The sequence below is a fragment of the Mytilus trossulus genome, chromosome 4 (genome assembly GCF_036588685.1).
Source record: "Mytilus trossulus isolate FHL-02 chromosome 4, PNRI_Mtr1.1.1.hap1, whole genome shotgun sequence".
Classification (NCBI taxonomy): domain Eukaryota; kingdom Metazoa; phylum Mollusca; class Bivalvia; order Mytilida; family Mytilidae; genus Mytilus; species Mytilus trossulus.
The window spans coordinates 17,292,327-17,316,179 of NC_086376.1; the positions used below are offsets into that span (position 1 = coordinate 17,292,327).

Consider the following 23,853-nt stretch of genomic DNA (forward strand, 5'->3'; position numbering starts at 1 on the left):
AAAGTCCGAAAACTGGAAATTTTCTCTCTCGTGATCGTCATGTGTTTGTGTAAACCAATCACAATAACAATATTTACATATAATAATTTGTTTGCTGCTAAATACTGGAACATGTTCTTTGAAATCATCCAAGTGCTGCAATATCAAACAAAATGGTTAATATCGATTGGTTGCTTCCTATAAGGTAGGGACAATTTTATAATTGCATTTAAAACCAGCTCTTTAAAACGCGAAATAAAATCTCATTCTGGAAACATGTGATATATTATATATAATAGATAAAAACCACGTTTGATTTGCAGATTAAAGTTGATAAAATTAAATTATAAAATAAATTCATACTATTTTATGTTGTAACATTTACCATACTGATGTTAAGTTTTATTTAAATGTTAATATTGCACCTCTGGAATTATTTCTTCCAATTGTCAAGTGGAGCGTGTCACTGTTTACACACAAAACCACGTGTCCCCAACAAGGAAGTAAGATTATAGCACAAGAGATTATTGTTAATCATAAAGGAAAGTAAATATGTTATACACCTTAAATTCGAAATTGCTTTTAGACGTAGCAACCTCGAGATGAGTCACTTATCTTGTTCCTGTAGTTAGTGGCCTAGCTTCATTGTAACATGCATGTTGTTGACATGAAAAGGAGCTACAATATACTTGATTGTAAGTTATTTTTATTAATATTTATACAGATTTGGCTACATTTAAGTTTTGGTTTGATCATCGGATCAACGTTTGTATGAAGTTTGGATTTTTAAATGTCTTAGTCTCAAACATCGCCGAAGAGACATAGGCTTATCTAGTGCAGTAAAATTAGCACAGTGTATGTTAACAAATTTAAATATAACGCTTCTATTTCTGTTTCGCAGGTATCATGCTGTCTTTGAGATTTACAGCATCTTGCTGTGGTGGCAGATTTCAATCCAAAAGATCGGCTGTGGTAAGTGTTGTAGTATTTTCCACAAGCGTTTTAGTGAGAAAAAAAATGCTTTTAAAATATTAAATTTTCTATTTTTGTACCATCTATCCATAATAACTGCGCATGTCTAACCTAGATTCGAGTGAATTTACTTACTCTGATACACCCCCTCATTTTACTATTACGGTCACGGTTTGTACTTAACAAGAGTTCAAAGGCAAATCTCCTCATAGATACGGCGTACTTGAATTATTACATTACGGAAAATATACGCTTGGTGAATGTATCCCCGATTTATGAATCTGTTTGTTTGTTAATTGTTAATTTTTATCAAATAAATGTTCTTTAATATTCCAACCTATGTTCATGTATTTATATATAAAATGTCCCTCGATATATTCTCATTTTCTACGTACATGTATAAGAATAAAAAATAAGGAATTAAATTGTTTATTATGGTGTCACATATTGAATGAAACAGGGCATTCACACAATATTCATATACACACAAACAACGATCAATATCCAGCCAAAAAATGACTTGAGAGACACTGATCCTTAAAACTAAAATATATACAAAAATGTACTATTGAAACTAAATTCTGAGTAAAAATTTAAATATTTAGAAAAAGGGGTTCTATGTACGCCTGTTTTACGAACGACGTGATAATTTTTACTTGCGTATAATATCAATGTCACCCAAATTTAGATGGATTCTCATAAATTCTATGTATAACTTTTGGACTAGTTTGAATCTCGGTCTATTTCTGTAATTTATTCTTACATACTTTTGATTTTTTAACCCTGTATGCGTACATTGCCTATGTAAATTTTAAAATTGTTTGTATGCACATTGACGTATATAATTTTTCTGACATCAGACACTCAAATCAATCCATGTGTTCGTAGATAGTAGATGTTTTTGTGTCCTGTTAAATTGTTCCTTTTAAAATTGTTATACGATGATGACTGATGTACCCATATTTTGACTATTTTATTAATTGTGACTGTTTATTTAACGCATCATGTAAATGTAGCGGAATTTGATGAGACTGTTATTAAAGTGAGAGGGTTAGCGCTATAGAACCAGGTTTAATCCACCATTTTCTACATTTGAAAATGCCTGTACCAAGTCAGGAATATGACAGTTCTTGTCCATTCGTTTTTGATGCGTTTTGTTTTTTGATTTTGCCATGTGATTATGGACTTTCCAAATTGATTTTCCTCTGAGTTCAGTATTTTTGTGATTTTACTTTTTATAATTGTCCCTGAGCGGTCTATTGCTATTTCTTTTCTTTTTTTAAAATTTAAAAATGCTCCCTACTGCCTCCGTCAAACTATTAAATGTTGATAGTACATGAAATGTAAAAGATAGATGTGCTATATCAAATAAAAGGCCAGAACAAGGATACATTTCTTTTCATTGTAGATGCGTTATGCTGCAGGCTAGAAATTATGCCGAGTCCGTTATTTGGAGAAGATATGAATATAACAGCATATGTATCAGAAGTCACTCATGATATTGGAATTCGTTGGACTAGGAGGGACTTTAATACTGAACGTCACAATGAAGATCAAAGTTTGATGTTCTATGGGTTACCTTTTAAGAGCGAGTTTAAACATAAATTCACAGAGCTGATAGGATCACATACCTTCACTTTCACCATACACAATCTGACACATACAGATGTAAATAAGACGTACAAATTGTCGTATGGAATTGATACTTGTGAAGTGAATCTTACTTTTGTTCATGAACCTATCATAAATGGTAAATTCAATTGTTAACTTTAATAGGTTTATCAGTTAGATGTCCAAACTATTCAAAAAATAAACACATTGTTATCAAATATCATTGTATGGAAACATTAAAAGGGTATGAATATTTTCATATTACATTTCATGTTTATATATTAGGAAATTGGTAAACTGGTAATGTTACAGTAATTATATTTTAGTTCAGTAAACATGTTTTAATTGATCAGTTAGTAAGGATGTTATAAACACGTATTTTATTATGAAATATAAAAAAACCTTTTTTTTTATAACTTAAATACAAGAAGTTATGACAAGTATATACTATTTAATTTCCAGACCAGTCTGCTGAAAGGAGTAGACCATTCAAAGTTACAATGATTGCTGGTATCATAGCAACTACTGGAACAGTTTTGTGCTCAGTTTTGGTATTGTTTGTAATCGTGAAAATCTGTAGAAGAAAAAGGCACGAAAGACGTAGACGAATGAGCAAAATAGATGGTAATTGGCATATTCCTACTAATTGGAAGATAACTGTATTGTATTTTAAGTTTGGCCTTCGTAAAACGTCGATTTTACTGTCGCAAATTGAGTTTACCTAAAATATTTGTCAACGTCTAATGAAAATTATCGTTACAAACTAATTGCATTATAATTGCATTTTACTGAGTTAATATTGATAGACAGTTAATTGAAATTCATAATTAACAAACATGTTTCAAATAAACACTGGAAATTTGTAGTGCCTCTATTGATCTTGGGTGTCCAAACTGAAGAATGCAGACCCATTACGTTATATAGAGTACCGTTTTGCCCTTGGTAAATCGTATGTTTTATTTTACATAACTTGCTTAGTAAATATCGTTGTTATAGAATGATTAGAAAAAAGACGTTGTATAATGACTTTAAATAGTATTTGTTTTTTAATATTTGTGTTATCATTCATGATAATTTCTAATTTATTTTATCATTTTTTTTAAGATCCACTTACTGAGAATGTATCTGTACATACAACAATGATAACAGAAACGTAGCATCGACTTATTTCATCGCCTTGGCCAGTTTGTAAGAAGACCACAAAGTGTTCAAGTAAAATCCCAGAGACACATGCACATGATGATTTCTGCTTTGGGACATGCATGTGCATTCAACGTTATATTGAACATTTGTATATGTAAATAATCACGTGAAGTAGAATGTACAATGCCTAATATATAACGTTGGTATTTTACTGATTTTGTTATGCCATTGAACTATATAAAACTATAAGACTATTGTTAAGTTAATCTGTCTACTATCGTACTGCTTTATGCATAATTTACTTTTAAATGAACGATATCAAATCAAAATTTGAGGTATAATATGTGCTGGATCTATAATTGTTATTTTTTATACATTTTAACTTGGATAGAGCGTTGTCTTATTCTCATACCCCATCTTCTTATTTATAATGACATGTCGGGCATATATATTTTTATATATTTTAGATTTTTTGGAATGCATTTTTAAAAGGCATTTTATCAGTTATCTGTTTATTTATTTATCTGACCAATCAATCAATCAATCAATCAATCAATCAATCAGTTGTCTCCTTTTTGTTATAGCTAAATATTGTCACATTAATGACATAAAACATGTTAGTCATGAGAGATTTTGGTATCTTTAGAATAGTTCAGGGAATATTAGTTTCATTTCAAGTGAAAACTTCCATACATTGCTTGTAAAATTTCTGCAGTACTTTTGAAGAACTACTTATATCTGAATATTATTTTTTTTTTATTTGTATGACAGGTCATGTACAATATATCAAAACGCATTTTGTAAAGATCTGAAAATACCAGACTTTGTAATTTGTATACTGGAATTCAAACTATATCTTAACGAACAAATTTTCCAAATTTCTATAATACGTAGGAAGTAGAAATAAGGAATATAGTTTCAGGTTTTAAATTTGGATTTATTGTAAACTTTCAAAACATGTAGCATTTAATTATACATTGTTTACAGATTCATAAGAAATTGATATGTTAACGTAATTGAGTTTAGCTTTACAAACGTCTTTTTTTTAAGGTTTACATAATGACTTATATTAGTATTTATTTTGAGTGGTTTTAAATGAACTAGTCAGTTTGTATATGTCAGCTGGTCTTAGACAGCTCACTCAAACAGATTCAGCATAGACATTGAAAAAATATGCTAGTTTTACAGTCTGTTCAGTATTATGCCCCCCCCCCCCCTAAGCGGAGGCGGCATAACATTTGATCCCTTGTCAGTTCGTACGTCCCGAAACTGGTTTCCGTTCTGGTAATAGTTTGCCTCAACCAAATGTTATGAAATGTATGCACAATGCTTGTTACCACAACACAAAAATCAGATCAAGTGCAAATCTGTGTAGCATTTCATTTACCGTCCTTTAGTTATATGAATGCGGAGGTATCATATGTGTCCCATGTTCACGTTCCCCGTTTATTTGCTATTGTTGGCTGAGTTTTATTTCTTTAACATGAGTTCCAATTTATCCCCGAAATACATATACACACATTCCTATTATATTTCATCTATTGATAGTTGAGTTTATGATTATGTCCGTTTTATTCAAGTAATAAATCTCAGGTATATTGACTCTTGTTTCCTGTAACCAACTTAGTTCCCGCTTTAAGAATATTGTTAATATGCAAATTTTGTAAACGATATCAATTCCAATACTTTACATAAACATATTGCATTAATAAACGCCCAAGGGTCCTCAAGACATTGCTTTAGAGATCTGAATTTGTGTGTTTTTAATAAGCAAGATGTGGGTTCGTAAAAATCAACACTGCCATTCTGCGATGTAGTTAGGTTTTGGAAGTTAAGAACATTAAGTGAAACCTTAATTTATAAAAAATGTCAAACAGACTTCGTTTCGACCCATAAGATGTTATTGATACTGCCGACAGCTCAAAAAATATTTTTTGTTATGTGTTTCTTTCAATTTTCCTTTTTTATTGTTAATATTATGTCGCATGAATTTATGCATGCTCATATCATTATATGTAATTTATATTGTAGTCTTCATTTTCTTCTTGTGTATTAACTATGGTAATAAAATATACCAAATAAAGTATGTGTATACTAGTTCATCTTCAACCATATGCATTTATAAGGATATGGTATCTTTGATAGTAATTTAAATGTAATCATTTATTTATGATCAGGATTAATTTGTATTTCATCAGCATTTAATGGACATTATTGTCGAGTTAATGTACACAAAAATAAGCATGTTTCTGTTGCTAAAATTTTGCGCTTCACTGGTAAAATGGCCTTTTAATTTGCTTTAATTTGTTTATTTTTCTTTTTTTTATATATTTTTAAAAAATTACTGATTTTAGCTTTTTCAAAAATTAACTTATATAACTATTAAAATCATGCAGGTAAGCAAAAAGTCAGGTTCCTCGTCAGATTTTACCATTACCGTTAGATATAATATGTTGTTATTTGAAGTCTATTTTTGACGATATCTGTTATTCTTTATATGTATTATTCATTTAAGAGAACGATAAATTCGTGTAATTTATATAGCTTGTATTTAGCAAAATAGATTTATTTCTTGAAATTCGTCAGTTTTGACTTTTGAAGGATAGTGTTATCTTAGGTGTATATACATTTATAAAATGTTGTCCATTATTTTCCATTATTTCAAATTGACTGAGACATCAATACGTTGTTACTTTTATCTTCCATAAACATAGAGTTGCGAGTATAATCATTCGTTTGGTATGTTTTCTTATGCATTATTGTAAGTTGTAATGAGAAGCATGTACATTCATTAAGAATGCATTTAACTGAGGAACACGAAAGTGTCAAAAGAACACGGATGCCCCACTTGCACTATCATTTTCTATGTTAATTGGACCGTGAGAAAAATCTCTAATATGGCATTCAGATAAGAAAGATCATATCAAAGGGAACATGTATACCAAGTTTTTAGTTGATAGGACTTCAACATCATTAAAATCAACATTTACCAAAAGCTTTAACCTCAAACGGGACACACGAACGAACGGACGGGTGCACAGAAAAAATATTATCAAAGGTACCAGGATTATAATTCAATACTTCAGACGCTCGCTTAGTCTTCATTTTTTTCGAAATTTTAAAAAGTTGTGCCAAATACGGCTAAGGTAATTTATTCCTAGGATAAGAAAATCCTTAGTTTTTCGAAAAATTCAAAGTTTTGTAACAGGAAATTTATAAAAATGACCATATAATTGATATTCATATCAACAGAGAAGTTCTGACTAACAAAAACATAATGCCCCTCTACTATCGTAGGTGGGTCACAAAAATTGAAATGTCTAGTGAATCACAGTACGATTTCTTATGTAGCACACATGTTTGTAATTTAATTATTTTAATGAAAACAGTATTGTCAATTCGTCGTAAGCTCCATATGTTATATTTGTATGAAGTCTTTGATACCCAGCTTATGGATAACCATCTACTCCACTACAATGTTCCAAACAGTTACATGCAAACTTTTGCCATGCACACCTGGAATCACCTACAGGTTCACATATACCTATTGAAAACAACAATGACATATAAGTGAATAATGAAGTGTTCATTTTGCAAATGTATCCACATACAAGATACCTCCGATTAACCATTAAATCAAGTATTATTTTGTTTTAATTTACATACAACACAGGTATACAAAACAATTTTTTTTCAGCAGTCATGAAACTAATAAAAAAAATCAATCAGCTATAGGTGCAAAAACATACAACACATCTGTGCCATACATTAGTTTTAGAATATAATGAACCCTTAAAATAGCAGTAGATAGGTATTGTAAAGAAAGATGACGACCGGGCGGAAGCGCGTGAAATTTGAATAACCACTTAAAAAGTGTCAGTATGTTTGATAATGAGATAAGTTTTGCCATGTAACAAGACATACTTTCCGTGTGATAAAATATATTTGAATAAGATATGTAAGACCGTATTCAAACAAACAAATAAACACATTTGTATTTTAATAGACCTTTGAAATGATGTGCATTACGCCCTGTTTATTTTTGTAATTTCATTTGTCATGTGCAACTAAATCTGATTTTTCGTGTGTCTGAAATACGTATAAAAGAAGAAACCACTACCTGGATGACCAATGGCATGGCCTGCCGGTGTTTGTCCAGGTTGCCAAGTACAATTAGGATCCCCGAGTTCTTCACCATTTGACTTTCCGTCTTTATCGGAATCCATTTTGCAAAACGCTTCATTCCATACATATCCATTCGCTCTAAACCCCTACGATAAAATACGTTTATGATGTAGGATACTGCGTATCCCCTCATTAAAAGCTGTTCCTAAACACTTTTAAGTAGCGTCTTATATTATACGGACACGTAATTGATACAATTATATCATCGGGTCCAAGCTTTTATGGTTATTCTGATTAGGTCACTTGATAATAAATTACTTGTAAATGGAATTTTTTTATTTTGCTTTACAGAAGAATCTAAAATTGACAATTCATTTCTGGAAAAGTAATCAAAAATGTAACACAATATTTGATACTTTATGGTCATTGATTGACTACTTTTGTTAAAGTGTCTGACTTAATAGAGTTGGGAAAGGAAATGGGGAATGTGGCAAAACGACAACAACCCGACCATAGAATAAATTAACTATATTTTCTGTGGTAAGGTTTAAAATCAGTTTTTTTGCTAATCAAATTGTAAATTAGTACAGCTTTAAAGTTGAAGAGGGAGATATAACATCGAAGACAAGCAAAATTTCACAAATACGACGCTAGAAACCAAGTAATTACACTACGGGTGCACTAATGATCATCAGTTTCTGCATTTTTATTGAAATTCCTTTGTGTAATGCCTGTCAAAATTCAACATATAATACATCGATAACTGATTATAAGACAACATACAATAGCTAATTTTAAGGCAACAGCAGTATACCACTTTTCAAAAGTTATAAATCGATTGAAATCAAATCCGGGTTACAAATTAAAACCGAGGATAACACATCAACTATAAGAGAAAATCAATGGAACAACAGAAACACTGATCATGAATGCAACAAAATTGCAAACTCAAATATACATAAAAAACTCGGACTATAATTTTTTATATTAACTGCCATATTCCTGACTTCGTACAGGATATTTTAAGAAAAACAAATGGGGCTTGAGCTTAGTTTTGTGGGTAGCTTAACCTCTCGCTCATATGGGAATGTTTAAAATCTCGTTAAAATGACAAAATTACGCGACAGGGTACAAACAAGCACAAGAACACTCAACGCAGAGAACGCATACATGAATATTGAGCACAGTTCTGTGTTAGCCTGCAATATATATTTTTTTACACAACCCATAAAAGTAAAATACAGGAATAAAAATGACGTAAAAGCATTACAACAACTAAACAGATACGGGTTGAATTCGATGCATTGAACATCTGAGCAGTTATAACTATAGTTTTTCATATGACCAACATGATCATTTTTTTTATCACCAAGTAGTGTTTTTGGGGTACTTTTATACGTGTTTTTATCTTTTCACCGAAAAAGAGTTAATATGTATGTAATGCTTGTTTAGTTGTGAATGGTTATCACTCTTATAATTAATAATTTGAAGCTTTAAAATGTCTAGTACTGAGAAATTCAACAAATTGTTTTACGAAAAAAATATAGGATGACGTGAATCAGACACTTACATCACTTATTTTAAGAATACAAGAACATTTTCATAACGTATTGTAAATGATACTTACATTACCAAAGATATTTTTTAACTGTGTGTGGTGAAATGGATTGAGATGTCCTACTGCATTCCAATATTGCGATGTTCCACATGAGTTTGGTACGGAGTGACCGTTGGGTATCTTGTCTCGGTATGTGCTATGGGCAGATATTACACCGGCAATAGTGATGATGATTATAATTTTATTCATCATCCTTATTCACGTCTTATGTTTTCAGCAAAGTATAATGTTCTATTTTGATAAAAAAAAAATCTATAGATTATCAAAACTTACAAATGATAACAAAGTCAGACAATACATACCTGTAAATAAGGAGGAGAATAGCATTTGAAAAAAGCGAGTGTTACTTTTTTATCAGTTTAAAAGCACTGAAGTATAGCTAGTGATACCAACAGCGTATCTACAAAGTGGTAGCGAGCAATACACACGATATCAAATTTTGGTTTTAAGCATTATATATCCGTTCTCATACGATACGACTCGCCAGCGGTACTCAAAATCATTAATACCTCCTTTTAGTACTCTCGGTTTTGTAATTATCACTAAAATCTATTTTTCTATGTGTCTGATATGTCTTAAAATGTCTGGCTAGCTATTATGTTCAAATAATGCATATGTCACTTGGTTTTTAAATTTGAATTGGTAGTTTTGATTTTTCGACCTCCCATATTATCATGGAAGGATAACCTTTGGTTGATTCAAAATATATGTTGGTTTTTGAGTTCAAAAGGCCCCGAAAGTGACTTTATCATAACTTCTAAGATATGAGCATTATCCTAAAAAGATATTTTTCTACGAAATTTAACGCTATAGAACCAGGTTTAATCCACCATTTTTTACATTTAAAAATGCCTGTACCAAGTCAGGAGTATGACAGTTCTTGTCCATTCGTTTTTGATGCGTATTGGTATTTGATTTTGCCATTTGAATATGGATTTTCCGAATTGATTTTCCTCTAAGTTCAGTATTTTTGTGATTTTACTTTTTATGAAGCTTGTAATATGTGTAAAATATCAATTAAGGTAATATTCTGCTTATATGAATTATGCAAGTAATAAACTAAAAAAGCCGTTGGATTTTCTTTCAAATAAAGAGCCCAATCTTTGGAAAACAAATGAACAATCAGTTAAAGTTATTAGTGCTTAACTTGCAGGTGGCTGTCAGTCGTGGGAATGTAACATGTAACAAATATTAAACTATTTTTGTCCTGGTACTTTGATAATTATTATGTGTATATACTTAATTTAATACTAAGTGATATGGAAAGGTACTTTTTTGTTACAACTATAAGCAGAGTATAAAAATAATAATGACCCTTGTAAATAACCTTGTAGATCTTAAATTGGTTGACGAACTCTACTGTTTTTAAAACAAATCTTTACAGATTTTATTTTCCCATTTTAGATTTTAAGTACATATAAGCTAAATATGAAACCACACAAGTGCATAAATTTACCAATTACTAATTCCGAATAGTGTTTTGATTCGGGACTTTCCGTTTTGAATTTTCCTCTGAGTTCAGTATTTTTGTGTTTTTCCTTTGTTTTATGTTTTTGTTGAGATAAGCAAAGCCGGAAAAATATTTATTTTTGCTAACAAAATTTAACAAAGAACTCTTAAGTTAGTATTTATTTTATTGAGAAGAAGAAGAAGAAGAAGAAGAAGAAGAAGAAGAAGAAGAAGAAGAAGAAGAAGAAGAAGAAGAAGAACACTGATTTTGCCATGTTCAATGGAAAAGCAGACGGTTAAGGGAAAAGCTTACACAAATTTAAAACGAAAATAAGTTCAACTACAAAGTACTTCAACAAAAGCGAAAAACATTATAATGTCCGAAACAAGGGGTGTTTGCATCAAATGATAAATTTGTCGTGTGCTTACATTAATCGATTTCCATTTATGACGATTTCAGGCAGAAATCACTTGAACATGTTTCAAAGGTGCACAGATTAAAATGGTCCTTAAAATTTCACCACATTTAAAAACATACTTAATACAATTTCTATCAATAAGACTTTTTCGTCGATTTGTACCCAAAATGTAGTTGAATAACAAAATTTAATATTTGAAGGCTTCACTCATTTAGAACTTTTTTTTCAAATTGTATGATAGTTATATGGACTGATATTTACGTTGTTGCAATAAACAAAAGCTAGTTGTTTCCATGAAAATGTTCACATTTAGTTGATATCAATGCTTTACTGTTTCGTCTCTTTATTATGACAAAAAACATTCAACGGAACGTAGTATAAAATTATACATGTACATTTGTTTTAATATGTTGTGAGTATGAACATTTACCAAAATAACTATCAATTTCCTAATTATGTACAATATTATGTTCTCTTAAGCATATAATTTGAAATAAATGATGAAAAAAAAAAGATTTACCTTACGTAAGAAGTGCAAATTTCGAAATGAGATAGTTAAACGAAATCACAATGATAATAAAACTTGTCCCAAAACTTAACATATGATTGTAATAAGTTAAGATAACATCTGATCTTATAATCGATGCGCCCTAACATATACCTGTATGTTAAGATTTATTTAAGACAATTCACACGAAACGTAGATCATGTGAGCGTTGTTCATCTTTTACAGAAAGTCTGTCGGGTTCTTACATGATTTAGTATTTAGAATACATTCTATATGAAATTGCTGTTGCATCTAAAAGAACAATAAACATTATATATTAACATTATATATGTGCCTGTTCTACATTAAGTCAGGAGCCTATAATTAGGTGGTTGTCGTTTGTTTATGTGTTACATATTTGTTTTTCGATCATTTTTTTTATATAAATAAGGCTGTTATTTTCTGCGTTTGAATTGTTTTACATTGTCATTTCTGGCCCTTTCATGGCTGACTATGCAGTATGGCCTTTGTTTATGGTTAAAGGCCGTACGGTGACCTATAGTTGTTAATTTCTGTGTCATTTTGATCTCTTGTGGAGTGTTGTCTCATGGACAATCATGCCACATCTGATTTTTTTATACGATATAATATTGATTTACTTAAATCTTACAAAAAGGACTTTCTTACAATATGCTGTTTGATCATCGTAATCTATGTTAAAAATATATGGTTTTGTATGTTCTGGGTCTAAAAAGTACATATTAAGTACATGTTAACAATTTTACATTGATAACGTAAATGCAGAAAAAATAGTGTTAGTATATATCCATTAAAGTATGTTTCCACATTTCAATTGATATGCAAATATGAAGAAAAAAAACCATAGAACAATTCTAATACAAGGTGAAACAAGCTTCTATAACTATTTGGCTTTTGAAACATTAAGGCCCAATAATTGTTCTTTTACCCAATGTGAACAAATAATGTGTCTACTAAGACAACATACCTCACTTCTAACTGTATCTATATATTAGTAAGATATTTTTTTTTACATTTTCATAAAACTAATATAAGACATTAGGAGTATCAAGAAAGAGTAATTTACAAATGACAAACAGTATGAGGCGAATCAAATAAACAACTTGATTTATACAAGCAGATGTCTTTTATGTATGTGTGCACAGTAAATATAATTTTTTTACAATTTGTTAAACTTTTCGTTATTTTCACTTTACTTTCACATTCAAATCTATTTGATGTTTGTCTTGCTATTGAAACAAATAAAAGATTAAAAAAAGTGAAGTTATAACCATCTTATTTGTATAAATGTCAAATTTCTCTGATCAATCGTTTCGGGCTTTCATGCCTCAATTAATACATTAGTGCGTTTGCATGTGTACATATATGTACTTGATTATCAGACATCTTATCTAGCATGATAGTTAGAGTCTGAGAACGCAGTTATCAAGGTTTTACAATAACTAGCACAAGATTGAAACAATAGCTCACAAGACACATGTTTTCGTAATGATATATATTACAATAGGAGACAACGCAACTGTGTTTTACATTTAGCAATTGTGTCATATTGTCTCTTGTGACTGCTTGAGAGGTTAAAACCTGACGGGTATTTGTTACCATAGATATTGATTTTTTTAAAATCTTGATACGCATTTACATCGATTTTAAGGATATTGTGGCAAGGTGAAATCTCCAACAGTTTTCTTTTAATGTGTTTTGTTTGACTGATGTTTATTTTTTCCTGAGGAAAAAAAAATAATTGTTAATGTTTATTGAATTGTCACCCTTTGTACGTATCACTAGTGTAATCGTTCAGATGTTAATCAAGATAAGCTTTTTACCGATGTATTTGTCATGATGCTATGTTAATGGTAACTCAAAGTTGTTACAATTTTTCTCTTGTAATTTCATGATGCATGAACTATTGTTTCTAATAGTTTGGCTGTAATATCGGATTTCTCCCCTGGATATATGTCATCATTGATAAGTTTATAACTAAGTATAAATGTCTTTGTAGCTACTCTACAAAATTGTTTCAAAATGGCTTATCTGTAGTTCTCTCCTCCATAGCCGTATGTTATCTTTTTTCATTTCGAATTATGGTGTTGTCATCCAATTTTGGGACTATCACTTTGTCTCTCAAATGATACGGTATTCCCGTGCTTACATTTCCTACCATGATGTTCTTGATAGAGGGTTGCTGCTCACAAGGAAGCTATTAAACGAAGAGTTCAAAATGGTGAAGTTGAAATCATCCCTTCTTAACTTTTACGGACGCCATCGCGAGTTGGTTGACAATTATAGAATAACTGTTTCACAAATGATATCGGATATGTTCCTTACGTCGTAACTACAATCCCCTTCCCTTTCATCAATTTGACCTACCGATTTAAACTATATACCAGATTTTTGTTATCACATAAGCAACACAACTGGTGGCAAATGTGGAGCAAGATCTGCTTACCCTTCCGGAGCACTTGGGATCGCCCCTAGTTTTTGAAGGGGTTCGGGTGGTTTATTCTTTAGTTTTCTATGTTGTGTCATGTGTACTATTGTTTGTCTGTTTGTCCTTTTCATTTTAGCCATGTTGTTGCCAGTTTATATTCGATTTATGAGTTTGACTGTCTCTCTGGTATCTTTTGTCCATATTTTGTAATTCTGTACCAACATCAATATGTCATTCTATTGGTATCTCAGGATAAATTGTTTTAAACAAATTAAGCGCTCTACAAAGTTTACAATTACATGTACTAAAACTTATGTCTCCAATTTTTCAAAGTATAAATATTTTATTCTGTTCTATAAAGTATATGAACTGGTATGATAGTTGAATAATCTTAATGCTCGCGTCACATTGTCCCGATTTTTACGTCGATGGCAACACGATTATAGAAATTTTCAAAATCGAAAGTGATCGTATCCAGATCGGGCTATTCGTAGTACCATCTCTAACCATCGTAGAACCATCGGCCACTTTTTCTAGCCTTCGCGGACAACTTCGGGAACGGTTCTAAACTTTTTAACATGTTAAAAAATCCCCGAATGTGCGTCCGATGTTGAGGGTTCGTACTGAGTTCGTATCACCATCCTCACCATCGTAATGTCACCGGGAATGCATCTATTAACATCGTATTGCATTCGTGTTTCCATCGTTTCCATCGGGCAGTTTTGACATTATGATGTCTACACGAATGAATCACGAAGCTACCCGAGGGTCTTACGATGGCAACACGACTTCGCGAAGACCTCGTAATCCCGTCTTTTGCCATCGAATAAAAGTACGAAGGCAACAAGATGGAACTACGACGGCAATAAATTCAGCTAAATGTAAGTTAGTTTTCGCGCTAAAATACATTTAAGTGCTATGCGTGATATGCACTGGTCAGTCTAATACGACAGTTAAGAAAGACGTTCACAAAACATGGAGCTCATATCATATGATTCTATGAAAACAAGAAATGACAGCGTTGTTTCTATTAATTCAAATGGAACAAGAAGAGCAGATATTACAGGCTCAGGATTTACTTTTACAAGTAAAATATTATTTTTTGTCAATTTTTCATATCAAGTAACATAATGAAAATCATAAATGCCAACACCAACACTACAGGTACACGTATATGATAAAACCAACTTTTTTTCATTATTCTGATTTTTTATGTATCGTCTGAGTTGTTGTCACACGAATATTTACTCCATAACCATTTTGTTTTCTATATGTCATAGTTTGCCACATTTGTTGCTTTCCCCATATCCTTACCATTTGTCTATATTATTATGATATTCTCCTGAAAAAAGCTCTTTTTGAATAAAAGGGACCAACGAACCCATTGCCTTACCTTTAAGATAGATCAGTAAACATGGGCATAATTATGGGTGATTATCCAGACTAGTGCACACATTTTACAGTTCAAACACGGCAGTGCCGAGCATGGCATCCCCTCGTATGTAACATATTGGGCACAAATATGGACACTTTATTTGTTTATGACATCGTATGGACATCGCGCCACCATCATAATCCATCGTGTAGCCTTCGTAATCCATCGTGTAGCCTTCGTGATCCATCGTATAGGCTTCGGTTGAGATATGAAGCTTAAATAACTCTCTTCAGTTAACCTTCGTGTGTCCATCTTTTACAATCGTATATAATTTCGGCACCATCGTATAGACTTCTTTCTTCATCGTACTTGCTTCGGTCACTTTTTCACTTTTTAACGAGATCGGGACCAACTTCGTACGAACTTACAATTTTCACATTCGGGTGTCCATCCTATGCAATTCGGATGGATTGTTTGACATGAAAAGAAAGTAGTTTAAGTTTAAAGTTGAAAAATTTGATGTCAGTATTAAGATAAGATTCTAATGTTCTTTTCACTTTACTGAAAAAAATAATGTATTTGCCTTAAATTCGATTTCTTTTTGTTATCGCAGGTTGATTACTTTTACCCTTATAGAAATTTGACAGTCTTGACTTCCTTTATACCTCAGGCCGGATTGTTTGACATGACAGAGAAGTAATTTAAGTTTAACTTTGAAAAAAATGGTGTCGGTATCAAGATAAGATAGCCACTATTTTCACTTTTCTTAGAATACAATTGACATCAAATTTGATTTATAATGGTATCTCAGAAAGACAGGTTTAACACACAAAGCGTCTTTGAGTCTATGGCTATTAAATATATGTGGATAAGACAACACGTGCCATTGTTTCTTATTCTTATGATATTTATGCACTGGCAATTAAATACTCTTCTATACTGTGATGAATTATTTGAAATATAAGGGAAGGAGGCTAAGTTTAAAATTGCTATATTATTAAAATTGAGAATGGAAATCGAAAATGTGTCAAAAGACAACAAACATCTCTATCAGGTGCAAATATTTTCCCTTTTGTTAGAATGATTTGTAGCGGAATTAAAATTCTGTTTTTATGGTTATACTGGATGGAATGTTTTACTTAAATACAGAGCTCTATAATTTACGGTTACTTAAACGTTTGTCGACAATGATAAACAGTTTATTTTTTGAAATAATATTCAATTACTTTATTAATAATCATCTCAGGATTGCTTGTTTGATCCAAATGTGAAGGAATTAAAGTTTCAAATTGTTATATTCGTTGTAACCATCTATATAATTTGACAATATTTTTTTATTGTTATGTACCGATATGATACCCCAGGATAGATAGTTTTGCACTTATTGGAAAAAAACTCTTGAGTCTACTATTACCGATACTTATAATGTGAACAATTAACAGTGCCAAAAAATGCCTTTTGCATAATGTTTTTACAATTGTCAGATAACTGAGTACGTATGTATCTGAACACTGACTGATTGACATAATAGCGAAGGAATTTAAGTTTCAAATTGCCTTATTTGTTGTATTTCAATATAAAAAAAGAAGCGAAAGATACCAAAGGACATTTAAAATGTTAAATTAAAATTAAAGTGCGACGACATGGCAAACAAGAAAATGACCCAAAACACAAAACAGCACACACAACAGAACATAGAAAGACACCGAAATACGACAGGGATCACAAGTGCCCCGGGAAAATATGTAGATCCTGATTCACATGTGACACCTTCAAATAGTGAGTGCCAATATTTCCTTCTTTTTATAATAATTATTATATAAAAAAGCCTGATAGCTGCATATTGTTTGTATCTCAAATTAGATTTTGTTACATAAAAGTGAATGATTTTTGTTTTACTGTTCTGTAACGGGGTCAAAGTTCTATTCCTTTCGAATCTCATGACGATATTTGTACACAAATTTAGAGTTCTATAAGTCTACCACTACAAACATTTATTTCAACAGCGATAAAAAGTAACAATACTCATTCTTGTTATAATATTAATTTGCCTACCTGATAGTTGAGTAGGGTTATACCTTATGAGGGATTGTTTGACATGAACAGGAAAGGAATATAAGTTTGATATTTCAAAATTTGTCGTTGGTATCAATAAAGGTGCTAATATTTTTCCTTTTGTTCGAATATTATGTTAAAACATTAAATTCTGTTCTTTTCTACGTTAAGATGGATAGGTTAAAACTAAATGAGAGCTCTTTAATATTCTTGTAATAACATGATTATGCAGTATTTATTGTACCACAATATTGATTGTTTTACATAAAAGTACAGTAACTGTCTATGTATGCAAGAAAATGGTTATTAATCTAGAAATTAAACATGGTATAATAAAATTCAGTTAATTTTCAGAAATAAACGTATCAATAGCATTTTGACACGGAAGGGTATATTCACAAAAATACTGAACGTCATAGTAAACCACTGATTAGTGATACTTTCAATATTAGATTACAATGATCTGGTTCGACTGTGGATGAGCCAGGGCTCTCTTTTAGTCATTGTAATGTATGTTGTTGGTCAAAAGATTGAGTGTTACTTGTGTAAATTATCACTCCTTTCAATTCTTGGAAAATCTTCAGGTAACTTTTCTATATATTCAAAAAGTAAAATCACAAAAATCATAAACTCTGACGGAAATTTAAAACGAAAAGTCCCTATTCAAATGGTAAAATCAAACGCGTAAACACATCAAACGAATGAAAAACAACTGTAATATTATATGTAATAATACATGTGATAGGGACATGCTATTAAAATAACGAAAAACAAACTCTGTTCAATATATTTATTTTGCTGAAGACACATCTGTCATTTGGTATCCTATTCTCCACAACCTAAAGGTCCAGCACTGTAAATATACATAAATGGGTTAACACACAAGGCTAAGTTATTTAAACAATTCATATGAATTGTCTGCATTCGTTTATTTGCAAAAGGAAGACGGTTGTTAACGTAAAAATTGTGCCTTGTGATATTTTCTTCATTTAAAGTCTTTTCAGGAAAAAGAATCCATTGCGTAATACCGAATGTGATGAATTCTATTATCTTACAAAAGTGCCCATGGTTACTCTCGGCATATGTACTCTTTATGTCTAAATTTGACTTCTGACATAAGTTTAAGAATGAATTTCAGTTGATACTTGTAAAGCTGGAATTGATTTTAAGATTTTCATGTCAATCAAACATTACTTTACAGTCCTTTGTAGTGCTATTTTTATTGCAGGTAATCAATCCAGACCATGATGAATATTCAGGCAAACATATTGTTTTGAAAAATATGTATGTTGACTGTTTCTGTTTTATCTTTGCTGATTGTCAATGTCGCAGCGACTGGTCAAAAGATGATAAATGGTAGACGATTGCTTATTTTTTTAATTCAAACCTGATGCGTTGACCCAATAAGGTCATCGTGGTTCTGGCTACCGTTGTGTTTAAAGGTTCAAATTAAGAATTTATATCACAAGATATGGTATAGTGGTAAAACGCAAATGAAGTGCTACAAAAGGTCTTTTAATGAAACATAGTTAATTTCCGTATAACAACCATCGTCCTGATTTATTACAAAACACGAACAACATATGTGACTGACAATAACCTACGACAATCACTGTATAACAGGCTTCTTACTTTCTTATCCCAGGCATACATTAGTTTGGCCGTATTTGGCACATCTTTTTGGAATTTTGCTTCCTCAATGCTCTTCATTGTTTTACTTGTTTGGATTTATAAATATTTGTTTTGAGCGTCATTGATGAGTCTTATTTGGACGAAACGCGCGCCTGGCGTATACAATTACAATCCTGGTACATTTGATAAGTATTTCAACAGACACATACAGAATATGTCAGCGTGCATCGTGAGTAACAATCGATATATGAGTTTCGAATAACGGTTTAATACTGTTGCCTTTATTTGGAGTTGAGAAATGAATTAGAACATACGCATATTATGTCAGAAATAAATCAATATTGTTTTAACTCAATATTTTCTTTTTCTTTCATTCCAACTTCACAGAGATCAATTTTTGAATTACCTTTTCTCACAGACAAAGAAGTTCCATGTGTAAAATGGCTTAGAGTTCCAATGAAGTTTACCATCTCCATACAAGTGAGTGGATAGACAGCGCTCATTATTACTGTTCGGTTCTCCCGGTCCCCAATCGGTAAAATCCAATTCGGCGGAGCTATTGTTCCAGATGAAACGTCCTTCGACTTTAAAATTATTTGCACCAAGCCAAATCTCTATATCCTCTGAAGTAAATAGGTTTTGATAAATATGGTTAATTATTGTGGATGAAATTACATTTACTTCATGTAAGAAAGAGACCATAACCCCTGGTGTGTTAACATGATTACGGAAACAGAAAGGAAAATACACTTACAAACACGACATCAGCAGTATCCTTTCATGAAGGCGATACCCTGTGCCAGGGCAGCTTCGATTAGACGAATGAGTTTCTTTGAATCGGTTGATATCAAATATATGTGATTTATTGCTACGTTACTATGACCAATAAACATTAAAACAAGCGATAACAAAGGTCTTAGTTTTGAGAGGCGAAAATTGTTTGTTCAGAACATCTACTGTCGATTCCAAATTATATTAATGTGCCGACAGTTTCAGTAAAATACATATTGTATTTCATTTTCAGTCTGTGTTTTGAAGAGAAGTTTACTTTTGCTTAATCATGATCACTCAATATCAATCAAATTACTTACCGCCTTTTACTGTTGTTTTTGGAAGGAGATTCATTAAGAAATCGTTTTCTCCAGCTGTTGTAATTTCTGCCAAATATGCATTTAGGTTGTCTTGACAGAATACCTTTAAAATAAAATCACTTTAAGAAAGCTTTTTCTTCTTTTTTTTTTTTTTTTTTTTTTTAAATTAGAGGCTCTTTTGGTAGACATTTGTTTAAATTCAAGGCTCCTTTCATTGTCTGTGTATCAATGAATCATTTCAAGTACCTAAAACAGTGACCCCTGTATTACTGCTAACACATACATGACTGTATTTATCGTTCCAGTTTCTCATGAATACTATGTAGATACACTATTTTTTTCCCCATTTACACCCTTAATTTCTACTGATCAGCAGGTTATTTTCGCCATATATATCCATTTAAAAATTTAGAAAAACAATATACATATGTTCCGAATTAATTATGAGAAACTATGCATAGATAGATGATCATATCGGTATTCAAATAAAAAACAAATAAGGATAATTAAGTAGAATCTACAAAATAGGATAAACAGAAAGAGATAATGACACGCTTTGGTAAACAAGGGAGACATAACTACATAATAATTGAGACAAACTATAGCAAATACATACTTTAGCCTCATCCCAAGTTGTTTCTGTGTACTGGATTGAATAACACGAATCCTCAAATTTTTGCCATCCATGTTTCCAATGGTCCTTCCCTAAATAATTGTAAATGCGACGAAGTAAAGATTTTGATATAATAACAGGAATACGAATAACCATTTGTATACAATTAATCACGACTTTTTTCTGTACGTTTTAAATAGCATCGTCTGGTATATCTGGATATTTAGTAATGCCATTACAAATAAAGTCCTTGCAATTCGTTTTTTGCCTTTTATACCTTATACGTGCAATCAATCAAATAGTTTGAGTCAAGTTAGATATTAAGGACACAAATTAAAATACTACAACACATGATAGAAAAACATTAAATTTGTATTTTTATTTATATTAATGTTTGAATACTTCCTGTATGTTTTGTGTGTAGCAAAATATAATAGCTATTCTGAGATGCTGGTTTTTTTTGCATAATAAAGAAGTCAATTAAATAACACACTACAATAAGGTATATCACACAATTCCCATTTCGTATCTGGATCAGTTGTATAACACCATGGACCATATTCCTCATTGTCTGGATTGCGGCAGTAGTTTTCCTGGTCGGCCATTTTTATCGAGTAACGATGCTGGTTTGGAACTAATGACGACCAGGCTTGACACTTTTGACCCAATATTGTTTTGCTGATTGTTCCAGTATAATTCTTTCCCTGCTGATCCATTCGACAATCTTGGTCTAAAATAACCATTTTAAAACTGTATATGATACATACTTTTGACTTTCGTCATGTTTAACAACTAATGTCCTCATAAAAATCGAACTACTGCTAGTCTGTTGCCAATGTGATTTGTCACCTTATTTTCGAAGAAAAATTTATTTAACACATTTAGTCAATTTTTCCCCCGTAATAAACAGCATTATAAATATTTCTTTTCATCAGATAACTTTATTGTTTCAAGATTTTTATTTATTTGATATTGTATGTTGTGTTGTAAAATATTTTTTTCATTTTGCAATTCATGTTGTCTCCAGAATGAAGAATGGAACCGGGCCAGGTTTTACATAGACAACAACCCGACACAGAGCAAGCAAACAAGCAACAAAAAGAAAGCAAACAGTTAAAGGCATAAATAAACACTGAAAAAGCGAAAAACCTGAAAAATTATTTTCGGTTCAAGTAGAAATATATAAAAATTACATATTTCTAAAAAAAACCGAATCAACGGTAATTTACATCTTAAAGAATCGCAAAGTCATATTAATCATCAAGCATTGCAAAAGACTTTTTAAATCTATATATTCATACAAAATCTCTGAATTTTGATATTTGATACTAAGAAATTGACATGAACCAACATAAGATAAAAGAAAACCAATCTACACGAAGACCAATGTCATTATAGACATATCTATCAAATAACATTTGCAAGTCTTACCTGGTTTTGCAGAGATCTCAAAGCCATCTTGAAAAAAAAGAGAATACGATAGATTTTGTCTGTTACAGATATTGGAAATGTATCAAAACAATCTATTTGGTATGATAGAATCCGATAAAAAGAAACGATAAATCAATTAAAACTTTCTTGTTGAAGTCAACAATGAACACGATCATGTCCTGATATTTTTTTTTATATATAAAAGAGACTGTTATTTAAACCATTAAAACCAACACTTATATTTCGGCTTGTTTGCATTTTCCTGACTATTTCATATTGATGGAAGGTCAACAAGAAGAAAGAAACTGTCGACCATGTTGGAAAGTCTTGTTTTTAAGACTATAGTTAATAACTTTCCAATAATTTTATACACAGTGTCAAACGTAATTGATTTAATTTGGTCAATTTCCCAGATTGATTAAAAAATAAAAATAAATGATATACTCTATGAATGTCATCTAATAAAATATAGATAAGGCAAAACTGTAGAACCCATTCATATAATTAAAAGTATAAACTCAGCTAACAAGGTATAATTAACAGAAATAAAACTACTTTTTTGTAGGTATAAATTTACTACACATGTCTTATATATTGTTGAATTATACCATCAAGCAAAGTTTTCACTATTTGTGTCAATTGATATACTTGGGTATTTTCTTGCATGGTGTTTTTATCTTATACCTTTACTGCTACTTTCACATATCGGGGTTTGTAAACAGCATTGCATTTGCATGTCATTGAACAAGAACCATTGCACTATTTTTTAAATGATTTGTGCGAAACTGTTTGAACAATAAAAGACATTACCAAAATAACGAATCTAATAACATATCAGTGTGGAACATACCACAAAAAGGAACAGTGCAATATTCCCATCTGATATTGGGGTCCGTTGTATAACACCAAGGTCCATATGGTTGACTATCTGGATTTCGACAATAGTTTTGATCATCTGCTAGCTTTTCTGGTAAATGATGAGAATGTGGATACGAATCTGACCAAGCTTGACAGGTTCTTCCAGTGTCGGTTGTATTAACATATCCAGTATAGTCGATACCCAGCTGATTCTGTATACATTCTATTGCTTTAAAGGACACAAATGCAATCATTATTCATAAAGGTTTAGTTGAACAGTTGGTATTTGTAAGTGTTTAAACATGCTATATGTTGCATATAGACAATGATAGTGCATTGACTTGACATTTCAACGATATAAGGATGAGTCGTAGAAACTTGGAAATGCGAGACTTTGCAGAGCTATTTCCCCGTTTCGGGTCGAATACATAATGATTTTTAGGATGCAAACAAAAAATATTAACAAAAAAATATGTTTTTCCAAGGATTGCAAAAGAAACAAGCCTGCGTCATGAGAAAAAGTGATAT

The 23,853-nt window shown here is 31.2% G+C and overlaps 2 protein-coding genes across 3 annotated transcripts; one reads left to right on the top strand and one right to left on the bottom strand.

Moving 5' to 3' along the window:
* The first annotated feature begins 74 nt into the window (after window positions 1-74).
* LOC134714793 (uncharacterized) lies at window positions 75-5,986 on the top strand. 2 transcript variants are annotated; one of them, XM_063576355.1, is made up of 5 exons: window positions 75-184; window positions 881-951; window positions 2,360-2,701; window positions 3,025-3,186; window positions 3,667-5,986. In XM_063576355.1, the coding sequence occupies exons 1-5, from the start codon at window positions 153-155 to the stop codon at window positions 3,717-3,719; spliced, it is 660 nt and encodes a 219-aa protein (XP_063432425.1). In that variant the 5' UTR covers window positions 75-152; the 3' UTR covers window positions 3,720-5,986. The 2 variants fall into 2 exon arrangements, with proteins under 2 accessions (XP_063432425.1, XP_063432426.1); XM_063576356.1 differs by lacking the exon at window positions 75-184 and adding an exon at window positions 489-674.
* A 12,539-nt stretch (window positions 5,987-18,525) lies between these two features.
* LOC134716461 (plasminogen-like) lies at window positions 18,526-23,579 on the bottom strand. The gene is made up of 7 exons (XM_063579461.1): window positions 23,318-23,579; window positions 22,468-22,494; window positions 21,530-21,766; window positions 21,040-21,128; window positions 20,424-20,526; window positions 19,739-19,955; window positions 18,526-18,553 (listed from the first exon to the last, which is right to left on the bottom strand). The coding sequence occupies exons 1-7, from the start codon at window positions 23,577-23,579 to the stop codon at window positions 18,526-18,528; spliced, it is 963 nt and encodes a 320-aa protein (XP_063435531.1).
* Between the last annotated feature and the right edge of the window lie 274 nt (window positions 23,580-23,853).